General features: G+C 40.9%; 2 protein-coding genes across 2 annotated transcripts in view; one reads left to right on the plus strand and one right to left on the minus strand.

The window, feature by feature from the left end:
• APPL1 (adaptor protein, phosphotyrosine interacting with PH domain and leucine zipper 1) overlaps positions 1–12,328 on the plus strand; it is a 44,482-nt gene that overhangs the window by 25,792 nt on the left and 6,362 nt on the right. The window contains exons 14-20 of the mRNA XM_056524430.1: positions 1,231–1,319; positions 8,345–8,527; positions 8,709–8,755; positions 9,163–9,337; positions 9,422–9,458; positions 9,982–10,128; positions 12,251–12,301. Of these exons, the coding sequence (XP_056380405.1) occupies positions 1,231–1,319; positions 8,345–8,527; positions 8,709–8,755; positions 9,163–9,337; positions 9,422–9,458; positions 9,982–10,128; positions 12,251–12,301 (729 nt within the window). The remainder of the gene's footprint in view (positions 1–1,230; positions 1,320–8,344; positions 8,528–8,708; positions 8,756–9,162; positions 9,338–9,421; positions 9,459–9,981; positions 10,129–12,250; positions 12,302–12,328) is intronic.
• Positions 1–12,328, minus strand: part of ASB14 (ankyrin repeat and SOCS box containing 14) — a 66,170-nt gene that overhangs the window by 9,628 nt on the left and 44,214 nt on the right. The window lies entirely within an intron of this gene.

Raw genomic sequence — 12,328 nt, forward strand, 5'->3', positions numbered from 1 at the left:
GGTAACAGGTGGTGCGGATTGCACGTGTGAATAAGGCGCTAACAGCGTGCGTGCAGCAGTGGTCCCGGAATCGCGGGCATCCAGCTGTTGCAATTGGAATATGGCAGATAAAGTCTATTTGAAGTGATATACACTTATGGATAAGGTGCAGCTAATGGGCTAGACGCGTTTCAAGGCCGCGGGCCTTTTCTTCAGTAGCTATAATCAATAGTGATTGTCGCTACATTCACTACCATATACCGTTACTCCAGATACACCCAAACTAATTGTGACTTTTCATTCTGGACATTTCTTGTGGATTTTTCATTGAAATATCCCTATGAATTATATGGACTGAGAACGTTTTCTCCTGATATATGCAGCAGATATTTAATTAATGAATTTTCTTTGGTGCTACTTACCCATCATATTTATTTCATTTTAATCCTACTATATTCTGTATTTTTTATTATATCTATTATTTACCCAGTATATGCCATTCACCTTTAGCAAGGGCCCTGCTAGGCGATTGGTCATATATATCCTTTTTATATAATAAAGACCATTTCTTGGATCCCATCTCCACTAGTCTTTTCCTTCTTCTCTCCCCTGTGCTTTTGAGGACTGGTTCACATAAATATTTTATATTTATAATTTCTACATATTTTACCGTAAAGTGTACAGCATGAAAACAAAACCTTCCAATATTTGCAAAATTGCGGTTTTCTTATCAATTTCCCCACACAAATAGTAATTTTTGGTTGTGCCATACATTTTATGATATAATGAGTGATGTCATTACAAAGGACAACTGGTCGCGCAAAAAACAAGCCCTCATACTAGTCTGTGGATGAAAATATAAAAGGGTTATCATTTTTAGAAAGCGAGGAAGAAAAAACGAAAATGTAAAAATAAAATTGTCTGAGTCCTTAAGGGGTTAATGGGTCAGCAGGAAATTTGCTACAAAAATTCTGCAGTGGATTACATATGTGTCAATGTACCCTAAGATTAGGGCTCTGTAATATATGCCTGAGATTCTGAAACTAGCAGCAATACCCCATGACTTGGCGGTAATTTCAGTGTTTCCCTAAAGGCTAAAAGGTTTTCAAGAAACCCTGAAATCCCTGCTAGATATTTTGTGATTTTTGCAATAATTGCGCTGCTGTTTTGCAGTGAATTGAATTATTTACTTATTTATTTGTTTGATTTTTGTATATTTAATTTGAACAATATTGAACATTTCTGAAACAGGAAACTGCAGCTCGAGTAAACCAGTCCGCCATAGAAGCAGTGACTCCATCTCCATCTTTCCAGCAACGACATGAGAGCATGCGACCTGTGTAAGTTAATCTGACATGGCTTTTCAAGATAACATTATAGGGATCTCGGTCAGAAAGAAAACTTTATTATTGATATTTGTAAAATGTTTGCATAAAAATAGCATGTTTGCTTTGAGTGGGGCTGGGTTAAATTGTGATTCTGGAGGAGTACATACATCTCTCATATTTCACAGGACACGCCTCACATTTTTGTAAACATTTTATATTTTTTCATGTGACAACATTGAAGAAAGAGATTCTGCTATAAAATAAAGTAGTGAGTGCGCAGTGTTTATCATTGTTGTCCCTTCAAAATAACTCGACACACAGCCAACAGAAGTGAATACACCCCTTTGTGAAAATGTCGAAATTGGGCCCAATTGCCCATTTTCCTTTCCTGTGTCATGTGACAAGGTTTCAGGTTTGAATGGGGGGCAGGTGTCTTACATTTGGTGTTATCGCTCTCACGCTCTCTAATACTTGGCTCTGGAAGTTCAGCATAGTACCTCATGGTAAAGAACTCTCTGAGGATTTAAATAAAAGAATTGTTGCTCTACATAAAGATGACCTTGGCTATAAGAAGATTACCAAGATTCTGAAACCGAGCTGCAGCACAGTGGGAAAGACCTCTCCATGGTCGACCAAAGAAGTTGAGTGCACGTGCTTAGTATCATATCCGGAGGTTTTCTTTGGGAAATAGATGAATACGTGCTGCCATGTCCTGTGGTCTGACAATACCAAGATAAACTTATTTGGTTTAGATCATGTCAAGCGTGTGTGGCGACAACCATGTGAGGTGTACGAAGAAAAGTGTGTCTCGCTTACAGCCAACAATGGTTGTGAGAGTGTCGTCATGGTCTAGACCTGCATGAGTGCTGCTGGCACTGGAAAGCTACAGTCCATTGAGGGAACCATGAATGCCAACATGTACTGTGACATACTGAAGCAAAGCATGATCGCCTCCATTCAGAGACTGGGCTGCAGGCTGATATTCCAACATAATTACCCCAAAGTCTCTAACATTCACCAGCTCTGTGATGTTGTAATGGAGGAGTGGAAGAGAACTCTAGTGACAACCTATGAATCTATGGTGAATTCCATGCCCTGTGACTTAAAGGAGTACTCCAGCGCAACATGACTTATCCCCTATCCTTTGGATAAGGGATAAGTTATAGATCGCGGGGGGGTCCAAGCGCTGGGGTCCCCCGGGATCTCCTGGACGGGGCCGCCCCCTCCATGTATCTCGATGGGGTACATGGAGGGGGCGTGTCGGCCTCCGCGTCATGCGGGGACGGTACGCCCCCTTTCTAGCATACTACCGCAGCCCTGTCCACGAGATCCCGGGGGGCCCCAACGCTCGGACCCCCGCGATCAATAACTTATCCCCTATCCTTCAGATAGGGGATAAGTTTTATATTGCACTACAGATGTTCTTTAAAGGAGTATTTAGCTCCTAGACATCCTATCCAAAAGGATAGGGGATAAGATGTCTGATCGCGGGGGAGGCGGTTTCTGGCCGCTGAGATCCCTACGATCTCCAACCCAGCGATCTTAACATTTATGTTCAGAATGCTGGCTGTGCTAGGCTTCGGCCGGCCGTGTTTGTCACGCCCCTCCCCTCTCCATTAATGTTTATGGTAGGGGGGTGAAGGCTATGGTCACCCGTAATCGTGGACAGAGCGGAGTTCGCTCCATGCATGCGATTACTGGGGTGCCGGACCAGAAATCACAGGTGCTCCCAGTGGCCGAACCAGACATTTGAATAGAGGATAGGATGCTTAGGGGCAGAGTACCCCTTTAAAGCGCAACTGCCATGAAATCTTGGTGCAATAACCTGCACACAGCCTTTGTACTGTGTGCAGGTGGTGAGCATAGCAATGTTTTTACCTGATATTTGCAGGCTTTCATGACACCAAAAAATGCTTTTAATCAAAGCCACTGACGGTCAGATAGGTGTGGCACGAGGTACACGATGCCCCGCCGCCGCCACACCTACCCCCACGTCTACCCAGTATGTCAGCGCTGGGACCGCTGTGTGATTGACACACAGATCCCAGCGCATGCGCCCTTCAGCTAATCTAATGTGCGCGCCGCTGTGTGTCATCCAGCAAGCGCTCCCTCCCACCGCCGTCTTCCTCCTCAGTGCGCCTGCGCAGAGCAGCGCGCAATCAGGTTAGTACTCGATACTAGGTGCGGAGAGGAAGCGCGCTATCTGCACCTAACACTGCACAGGCGCACTGAGGAGGAAGATGGCGGCGGGAGCAAGCGCTTGCTGGATGACACACAGCCGAGCATACATTAGATTAGCTGAAGGGTGCATGCGCTGGGACCTGTTTGTCAATCACACAGCAGTCCCAGCGCTGACATACTGGGTGGGGGTGGGCGTGGCGGTGGGGCATCGCGTACCTCGCGCCACGCCTATCCGACCGTCAGTGGCTTTGATTAAAAGCATTTTTGGGGTCATGAAAGCCTGCCAGGTAAAAACATTGCTATACACACCACCTGCACACAGTACAAAGGCTGTGTGCAGGTTATTGCACCAAGATCTCATGACAGTTGCGCTTTAAGGCAGTGTTGGATAATAATGGTGGCCTCACAAAATATTGACACTTGGGCCCAATTTGGACATTTTCTCTTATTGGTGTACTCACTTTGGTTGTCAAGGTTTAGACATTAATGGCTGTGTGTTGTTATTTTCAGGGGACATTAAACACTGTTATACAGGCGATGCACTCACTACATTGTAGCAGAGAGTCATTTCTACAGGATTGTCACATGAAAAGATATTATAAAATATTTACTTATGTCAGATACTGTAGCTAAATTTACCACCAGTCCTAAGGAATAAGCATAGCGCTTGATGTCTTTGCAAAGGCAGGATGAAAGGGACAGTGGATTAAACCTTAGCTATTTCTGAATAGACAGTGGCTTTACCTGGTATTCACTTGAGTCCCCGTGGTAAATCTTCACTGGTAATAAGATACTATGGAGTTGTGGAGCTATCGTGTGACCTTCTGACCACAGGTTCTGAGTTATTCATGTTTCTGTCTATTTTGTGATCTTTGGGAACAGTTTCAAGGGAAGTCTCACTTGCTGAAGTCAATTTTCAGCATCACCTGACATTTGGAACATGATTGAAATGCTAAGGCCTGTATGTGACAAAGGTATATGTGAGTACTATTTGGGTTATTTTTAAAGAAATCTTGTGTATTTTCTTATCCTGGACATACTTTAGGTCCCTCAGCCTGTCTTATTGGGATAGGTTGGGAAATCCCAAAGCAAACCTCAGATTTTCACTTTGTGTGCTGTGAATTTTGTCCCGGTTTTGGAATGTAAAATTAGTTTCCGGTGTAAAGAAGCTAACCAGTATCTTCACCACTCAATGTGGTTTCAGGGAATAAATGTGTGGAAAAGTGAGATGTCATTTTTTTCCCCTTGCATATGGATTTTTAAAATCTGTGGATCGGGGATACATTTTTAGTGCTGGAATACCCCTTTAAATGGGTTATCTGTTTGAGACAGCCCCATTTATGGAAGATATTTTTCCTATGAAGTGCAGATTACCAGCAAACAGCTGTGATGAATTAATTGACATTGCCACACCAGGCTAAATGAAGTCTGTGATGAATTAATTGACATTGCCACACCAGGCTAAATGAAGTCTGTGATGAATTAATTGACATTGCCACACCAGGCTAAATGAAGTCTGTGATGAATTAATTGACATTGCCACACCAGGCTAAATGAAGTCATTTTTTTGCTGTGTTTTTGCTAATGTGCACCAAATTTATCAAAAAGTCGCACAGTCTTTGATAATGCACAAATAAAAAATCACCTCAGGACTTGCTGTAGGATGTCACTTTTCTAAGGAAAGGCAAAAATGGTATGTTTTTGTATTTTTCTTTTTAACCGTTTGCGCCTTTTTTTTTTTTTTTTTTTTAAAGGGGCAGATAATAAATCTCATCCACTGCATAGTGAAGAATGAAGTACTGCATTTCACTGTCACTTTTGCCAAAGTTGTCTAACTGCGCAAAAATTTTTCGCCAAATTTCAGCCGACAATATGTCAGGAAGGCAATGATAAATCTAATCTGTAATGTCTATTAAAATCATTTGGCTGCTATCACAGGTGAGTCAGGTCCTCAAGAGGAGAGGCTTTTGGAGATGACCCCACAGCTTTCTGTGAGTGAGACTCATCGGCTCTCCCAGACTCCTACCATTACTTATGTCATGGGGTCTATAGAACTCCTAAATTTGTATTCAATCTGATTCTCACTGTCCTCTCTGCGCTCTGCCTGATGCCCTCATTCACATAACATGGTCGTGTAATCCATTGACATTATCTCTAGAATCCATCATGTCTCCGTTGATCTCTCTCCACTGGTCTGCGTTCTGGGGTATGTGGACGATTTAGTTGTGGGAGATCCTCATAAATTGGAGGTAGCTAGGATGCTGTATATGGTCCGTACCATCATAGCGCTACATTGGTTGGACAGTGCCCCTCCGACTGTTGCGGAATTCATTGTTAGGATTAACTGGCTGGTAAATTTGGATAAGGGTGTGTACCGCAGGCAAAATGCTATGCGTAAGTTTGAAAAGTTGTGGGGATTGTGTTTGGATGAATCAGGACTGGCTTCTAGGGAGTTACAGAGGTTTTGTTTAGGTTTGGTTTAACTTTCCTCCTCAGGAGGTTTTCCTTTCGCTCTTCTTTGCCCCTTCTCTACATGCTCATGCGGTTGGCTGTGTAAGACGTTATATGATTTCACTGATGTATACATTGTTGTGTTCATTCTGTATATTTTGGGCATATGTCTATCTTTACTTTGTGTATCTGGGGTGGGGGGGGGGGGGTATTGGGCCTCCCTGTTGGGGGTCCAATTGTTTGTACCTTTTATGATAAAGTTGTGTTAATAAAAACATGTAATTAAAATAAAGGACAAGAGGTTTTTTTTAGGCTTTGTCATCTTTGTTGCAGAAATGTTGAACGGTTTATAGATGAGGGTCCTAGGTGGGGGACCCACTCTGTTTTCATAGAATTCCCTAATAGTGTCTATTAGGGAACTTGGTTTTTTTCTAAACCAGACAACCTCTCTTTTGAACATAAAGGGCATTTTATACCTGCAGCCTAATTCCAGTTCCTTGCAGAGAGTTCCAGGATAGATTACGAGGGAATACTTGGCAGAGTTGTTCTTCCCTGCTTACTTTCCATTACTAGACAATCCTCTCAGTATAATGAAGTTTAGCAGTGAGCTTGTCGTGTTCTATAAAAACCACATGTAAGACCACATGTGCTGATGACCTACTGGATGGTATGTACTGAACAGACTGCACTTGACCGCAGCTGGCACTTGCAGTAGGCCGATAGGATGTGAGTACAGTTCTCTTTATGGGCTGTAAATGTTGAGGTATTGGTATATTCGCTTTAAAAGTTGAACAATTATTTTTGGATCTCAATCTCTTTCCTTAAAATTGTGATGTTGTGTTGCAGTTCCTGCTGTGGCACCTGGGGAGAATGGCAGTGTAAAAAGGTAGAAAGGTAGTCGGTGGCTTAGTGGTGAGCACTGGGGTCCTAGGTTCAGATCACAGCAACGTCCACATTCCAAAACATACTAATAGTTGAATTTAGATTGTGAGCCCCAATGCTAACAGGAACCGATTTGAATGTACAGCGCTGCAGAATCTGTGTGCGCTATATAAAAAGAAGTGTTTCGGGAAGAAAGCAAAAGGGATGACAGCATTGCTAAGGTTCCTGCAATTTAATTGGACAAATGAGACACCGATGCCAAATCTAATTAATATGTCAATGTTTATATCTATATACAACGTCTTAGGCTGTATTCACATTATGTTGAGGCACTACGGCGGCCTGGTCCGGCTTGGAAATTTCCAAACTGGGAGCTCAAATATCCCAGCCGGACTTTAATGAGCCGACCAAAGTCAGACAGTGAATCCAGTCGGCTCATTTTTGCCCTGTATCTGGTTTTGTGGCTGAACCCCCCCGTATTTTTCAGTTTTCTTTCCCCAGGCCTTCCCATATTTGTTTAAGGAATAGATTGAATATAGTTACTATTTGTTCTGTGCTGGGTCCCGCTGCTATCAAACAGCAGGACTGCCGGAGAACGAACACATGGAACGGTACAAGGTAAGTACCGCTGTCATCAGTGTCACCTGCACTACCTGCCTGTACCGACAGGTTAGTGCAGGTGACACTGATGATAGATTTCCTTTTATAGGGGTTATCCACCATAAGATGATTTTAGTACATACTGGGCAGACAGTAATGGACATGCTTAGGAAGGATCTGCACTTGTCTTGGGGATAAATGGCTATGTTGTGACATTACCATAATACTGTGGTTAGCTTTTTGTGAACTGGTATTTCCTGTTTGTTTTCTTTTTTTGACTACAAATCCCATAATTCCATTTTCCTCCCTCCCACACATCAGCCACCCCACCCATTGAAACATAAATGAGCTGCATCCATTCAAAAGACCTGTGGTTTTCAATCAGGGTGCCTACAGCTGTTGCATTAGTTGCAGATTGATCTCTCTCCCACCAAGCGATCGCTCCACCCATTGATGCAGACAGGCTTCAGCTGACTAGTGAGTCAGGTCTCGGATGCAATGCGAGCTGGGAAAATCTGAGACAATAGTCATTTTGTATGCTGGTAAAAATAAATATTGGGGTGAAAATCACTAAAGAATTGTGAGAAAACCGTCACACACAGGTACAGACACTATATATATATATATATATATATATATATATATATATATATATATATATATATATATATATATATATAATATATATATATATAATATATATATATATATATTTTTTTTTGTCAGTATATTGTAAAGTGGACAGAAAACAAGATATGAATCTGGCCTATGTCAGCACAGGCATAGTCTCTGGATGTGAACAAGGTTGTTTACATTCACTGACACACAGTAATGATCTAGAAATTATTGAGTGCTGAACTGCCTCTAGGACTTGCAAGCTTTAGTTTAGAGCAGACTTGATCATTCCATACTTTCCTTTGCAGGCAACCTCGTCCTCGCACCACCCGGACAAACAGCGTAGGGTCAGTGGGCTCTGACTCTTCCAGTTTAACTGCTCTCTCCCTGGAGTCCATTGTAGCACCAGACACTCCTATACAGTTTGATATCATTTCACCAGTCAGCGAAGACCAGTCAGGACAACCGAGAACTCCAGGACAATCTGGCAGGTATAAATTGTACAACGTGCTGTTATGTTTTTAGCTCTGGATGGAAAAAAAATATTAATAATAATTAAGAATATTAATAATTATTTAAAAAAATAATAAAATAAAATGTGTGTGTTTATTGAGTTCCTGTTTTACTTTTTTTCTTTCTTTGTTTTTTCATTTATTTTATTTATTTGAACAGACGAACAAATCCATTTGGGGAATCTGGAGAAAAATCTGAATCTGAAGGTAAGTTATTTTTTGCTTTCTTCACTTTTGCATCTTGGCTTGTAGCTGATAATATGTAAAATCTTGTGGAATCTGTAATGTTTTACTAATGCTCTATGAAAGACCTAAAAGAAGCTCAGATGACGCAGTTTTTTTGTGTTTTTTGCACACTTAATTTGCAAATCCAAATCCTAATACCCAATATTTCACTAGGTTGGTGCAGATTTTACCCTTTTTGACAACAAAAACTAAAACCTGCTGCAGTCTGGGGGAAAAAGTGTTCTTGGGGTTATGCACCAAATGAAAGCATATCTATATAAGAATACATTCGAGTTTTCAGGATCCCATGAAAAGGGAATTTCTGGATGTTGTTGAATACTGAACCAGTCAGATTAGATGAGTGATAATTTTCATGTTGTTTTATTTAGACTCCATACTCCATCAGTTGTTCATTGTACGTTTCCTGGGATCCATGGAAGTGAAAGTAGATGACTGCCCTGAGGTTGTATATGAAACTATGCGCCAAATCTTAGCAGCACGTGCAATACACAACATCTTCCGTATGACAGAATCGCACCTCCTTGTTACTTGTGACTGTTTAAAGTGAGTAATTCCCATTTATGGGACAATGCTTCAGGCAAGGAGAATAATGTATGTCCTATAACTGTACAATTCATGTCATTCTAGGCTGATTGATCCTCAAACACAAGTAACAAGACTGAGGGTAAGTGTTGTATTAACTTTAATATGCACATGTAAAACTAATCTACCGGCCGGAGATTGCAGGGGGGTCCAAGGGCTGGACCCCCCCCTGCAAGCGGACATCTTATCCCCTATGCTTTGCATAGGGGATAAGATGTGTTGGGCTTAGTACCCTTTTAAAGACTAAGATCATTTTGAATCCTTATTCTGCACTCTAAGCCCTGTACACCATGCAAGTGTTCATTGGTTTCAAAACTGCACTGTGTGGGTACATCCAAGAGGTACTTTATTTTACCCTAGAAGCAATGTTGTAAGCCAGCACTAGCTCTATAATATTACATACACATTGAAGGAATCCTGGTACAGTATGTAGAGAGTCTTATTATGGATCTATATATCTATATCTATATATATATATATATATATATATATATATATATATATATATATATATATATAATATATATATCAGCCCTAAGAGTAGGGCAGCTGCAAAAACAGCAATTTACAGATCCAGCTTTGTTTTTTTTTTTTTTTTTTTTTAGTTTCCACTACCAAATGTGGTCTTATATGCTACACATCAAGAAAACAAGCGTCTGTTTGGCTTTGTGCTCAGAACAGCAGGAGGACGGACAGAGGGAAGACCAGTCTCTGTTTGCTACATTTTTGAATCAAACAATGAAGGAGAAAAGGTAAATCTATGTTTGTGAATAATCGATTCCCTAAAACTTCAGGTATTGGGCTCAATTCCTCACACCGGTAGATCTGATGGTCACTGGAGTGTGTAATTCTCCACCAGTGACTGCTGCTATTGATACCCTCCATACTGTAAAGTATTTCATCATTATACAGTGATCCCTCAACTTACAATGGCCTCAACATACAATAGTTTCAACATACAATGGTCTTTTCTGGACCATCGTAACTTGAAACCAGACTCAACATACAATACTATAGACAGGCCAGATCTGTGAAACTTGTCACAACTGGAGGAACTGACCAATCAGAATGGGCATTTTACTGGTAAATCACCTCTATTACTGAAGTACATGCACTGAATGGCTGTCTGGTAGCGCCCCCCACAGTACAGGGAGGAACTACAAGTTCTGTACTACTCCTTACCTGTGCCAGGGTTAGCTGCTCCTTTTGTACACTAAGTAAGGGTGGCTCCATTTGGGACACTGTGTGTACTGTATAGGACCCTGAAGAAGCTCCTGTCCTCTACATAAACCGTTGCTTCTCAACCAGGGTGCCTCCAGCTGTTGCAAAACTACAACTCCCAGCATGCCCGGACAGCCAACGGCCGGGCATGCTGGGAATTGTAGTTTTGCAACAGCTGGAGGCACCCTGGTTGGAAAACACTGACATAGACAGTGATTACAGCTCCCAGCAGATCTTTATTACTTTTATATGTAAGGACTTACTTTATCTATATTAGTTATCTACTTATTTTTCTTTAATCCTCACTTTTTCCTATTTTTGGATGACATTTTTGTGGCTTCAGAACCAATTACCAGGTTTCCATAGAGTTATGGTCTCAACATACAATTTGGTTTCAACATACAATGGCCGTCCTGGAACCAATTAATATTGTAACTTGAGGGACCACTGTACACTGCAAGCCAAAAAGGCCACCCTGTCGCATTGCATTCTGAGTATACAAAGTGTAGATTGCAGTATCCAAATCCTCATGCTCAGTATGATGTCCTTATGATAGTACTGAACGGGCAATCCACAGAACAGGAAGTGTTGTCATTTTCACACAGGATTATAGATTTAGCCATTAGGCTTATTAGCATACTATTAAAATCTGAATTGCATCTGCTGTATACTCTACTATCCTCCTGTGATTCATCATTTTGATATCACCTGTTTTTGTTTCTTCATTGAAATCAATGTGGAAAATCTAGAATAAAACTAAGAGGAATCCGCAACATAAATTGACGTGTTGCAAATTTTATACCACAAAATGAGTAAATCGCCATGCAGTATTTTTCTGCATGCAATTCCGCTGGAGAGCATCTGCAGTGTATTCGCCCCTTGTGCAGGGACATATAAAAATAGAATGAGGAACAAACAAAGAATACATATTGATGATGACAGGCGTCATGAATAATGATGATAATATTAACAACAATATAATTTTTTATTGTTATATATCTATGTTTATATTTATTTCTATAAATATTATTATTATGTGTTATATGCGGTATGTGTGTGCGTATATACACACATATATATGTATATAATTTTACAAATAAATATTATGTGTGTTATTTATATATATATATATATATATATATATATATATATATATTATGAACAAAGACGAGGTCTGGCACAAGGATGGTTGCAGATAAAAGCTTGCGTTACTTTATTGAAGATATCACTCTACAAGGTAGGACAGCTGGCGCGTTTCGCACATGAATGTGCTTAATCGTAGACTACGATTAAGCACATTCATGTGCGAAACGCGTCAATGTCCTACCTTGTACAGCGATATCTTCAATAAAGTAACGCAAGCTTTTATCTGCAACCATCCTTGTGCCGGACCTCGTCTTTGTTCTTATCCATTAGTAAGCTGAAGGCGGTACCAGCCGGCCTACGGCACAGGTGGTGAGAAGGGCGTGCTAGCGGTGAGCGGCTCATACTTTGTTACAGATATATATTTATTTAATTTTACAATTGTTGTTATTGTTCTTATGACAGAAGATTAATAAAGCCTCATGCTTATTGAAATGTTAACCCTCTGTGGGATTTATACATGTGCTTTTTAGATACAGATTGGGCCTAATCTTTTTCATCTGTCCACAGATTTGTGACTCAGTTGGCTTAGCCAAACAGATTGCTCTTCACGCCGAGCTAGTAAGTGAACATTAGTACTTTACCATC

The sequence above is a fragment of the Hyla sarda genome, chromosome 6, assembly GCF_029499605.1.
Source record: "Hyla sarda isolate aHylSar1 chromosome 6, aHylSar1.hap1, whole genome shotgun sequence".
Lineage (NCBI taxonomy): Eukaryota > Metazoa > Chordata > Amphibia > Anura > Hylidae > Hyla > Hyla sarda.